The sequence below is a fragment of the Sinocyclocheilus anshuiensis genome, unplaced genomic scaffold (genome assembly GCF_001515605.1).
Source record: "Sinocyclocheilus anshuiensis isolate Anshui unplaced genomic scaffold, SAMN03320099.WGS_v1.1 scaffold117, whole genome shotgun sequence".
NCBI lineage: Eukaryota > Metazoa > Chordata > Actinopteri > Cypriniformes > Cyprinidae > Sinocyclocheilus > Sinocyclocheilus anshuiensis.
The window spans coordinates 115,280-117,006 of record NW_015536624.1 but is presented as its reverse complement, the minus strand read 5'-3'; the positions used below and the strand labels follow the sequence as shown (position 1 = coordinate 117,006).

At 42.6% G+C, this 1,727-nt stretch overlaps 1 protein-coding gene across 2 annotated transcripts in view; it reads left to right on the top strand.

Moving 5' to 3' along the window:
- LOC107704013 (proteoglycan 4-like) overlaps window positions 1-1,502 on the top strand; it is an 81,780-nt gene extending 80,278 nt beyond the window's left edge. For both annotated transcript variants that reach the window (XM_016506849.1, XM_016506841.1), the window contains exon 3: window positions 743-1,502. In XM_016506849.1, the coding sequence (XP_016362335.1) occupies window positions 743-923 (181 nt within the window). In that variant the 3' untranslated portion in view covers window positions 924-1,502. The remainder of the gene's footprint in view (window positions 1-742) is intronic.
- Window positions 1,503-1,727: the final 225 nt, after the last annotated feature.

The following is a 1,727-nucleotide window of genomic DNA, read 5'->3' as shown; positions in this document are numbered from 1 at the left end:
TGTGTGTGTGTGTGTGTGTGTGTGTGTGTGTGTGTGTGTGTGTGTGTGTGTGTGTGTGTGTGTGTGTGTCAACAAAAAAGTTTGGGGACCCCTGTCTTAGGGTCAGATTTACTAACAGCTTCTGCCAGTGTAAACCCTCTTTTGGTGTTAAAAAACTACTGTCAGGATTTACTACAGACGTGCAGTGAAATATTACAGCTTACAAGGCGTGGACAGTCATTTTTGTGGCTGACCTTATTGCATATGCATTAGTATGAATTTTCCTTTCAGATGCAAAATTTATGGGAGGCGAGTTTTTAAATGAATCATGCAATATGATTTACTAAGGTTTACGCTAGTCAATGTACTGGTGTTTACCACCCAAAAAAGCATGTCTTAAACCAGATGCTAATTTGCGCTGCTCTTGGTAGGTTGCATCGGTCATTATGGAAATGATCTGGCTGCGTCTGTCTCCTTTAATGTGTGCATTGTCAATAGATCAGCCGCAGAACTTTCCACTCCCATTGGTGCTTTTATGGGATTGCACTCTCACACTAATTTACCCTGTTTAGTAAATCTGGCCCTTAATGTACAAACTTGGGTTAGGAACTTTTCAAAACCCTTAACCCGAGACCATAAATTCTAATTCAAAGCCAACATCAGATTGTAATCCACTTTAATTCAGTGCATTCTCAAAGAACTTGACTGATGCATTATTTTTTTTTTTGCCTCAGTAATAGCTGTAAGCATCTCTCTCTTTCAGTGTGGAGCATGACTTCCGGCTTCAGGAGGGTCAGGTGACGCGAGCGTGGAAGGTCCCGGAGCAGCAGGAGTCAGAGCAGAGCTCTCCTCAGCTGGTCTTTCCTCCTCCGCGCCAGCAGGACTCTCCACAGGCCCTCCAGACGGTCAAGAAGAGCCGCAGGAAGTGCTTCTGGTTCCTGTGAACTCTTTGATAGCAGGACGTGACATCACTAATCAACAAAGACGGTTTCCAACCAACTCTAAGCCTCTTCTCTTCCGGTCCTCTGGTTTAACTTGTTTAGAGGCACATAATTCGCTTGACGAGGAGCCTTTATTTATTGTCTTTTTAATCAAGATTAATGGACTTAAAGGCTGCTCGCTTTGATATTTCAGATTTATAGTCCATGGAAAGAATTTAAAAAGTCCTTCAGACTCAAAAATGTCCTTTAAACAATAATTCACCCCAAATCAAAATTTTGTCATTATGTCCTATTTTCATTTATCTGTTCCTTGAAAGTGCCATAAGTGCTTTCTTATGGAATTACAAGTTGAGTGTTTTTGATTGTTGACCAATCAGAAACGCTCTCAAGCTGTCAATCATTTTGAGTGTTTGTTTTTTTGTCGTTGGAATAGAGAGAACTGCATCTATTTATTCTGATTTGATTTTCCAGATTTATAGTTCATTGTGATCATTTGTGTGTTCTTCTCCAGAAGGGGGAGAAGGAGATGGTCCTCACTGCAGAACACAAGATCCAGGGGGAGTGGTTGGATCCAGATCCAACTCCTCCCACCTTACATATACTTAAACCTACCCGTCTCCACCCCCTGATTCCTAAACCCACCCATCTCCACCCCTAAACTTACCAATCTCAAGCCCCTAGATGTGGATCCAACCACGCCCCCTGGATCTTGTGTTCTGCAGTGAGGGGCTACTGGGGAGAAGGGGCTTTTTGTTGGTTCATGTACTCTTTGAGCCAATACTTACTACCTGAAAAGGGATGAACTTC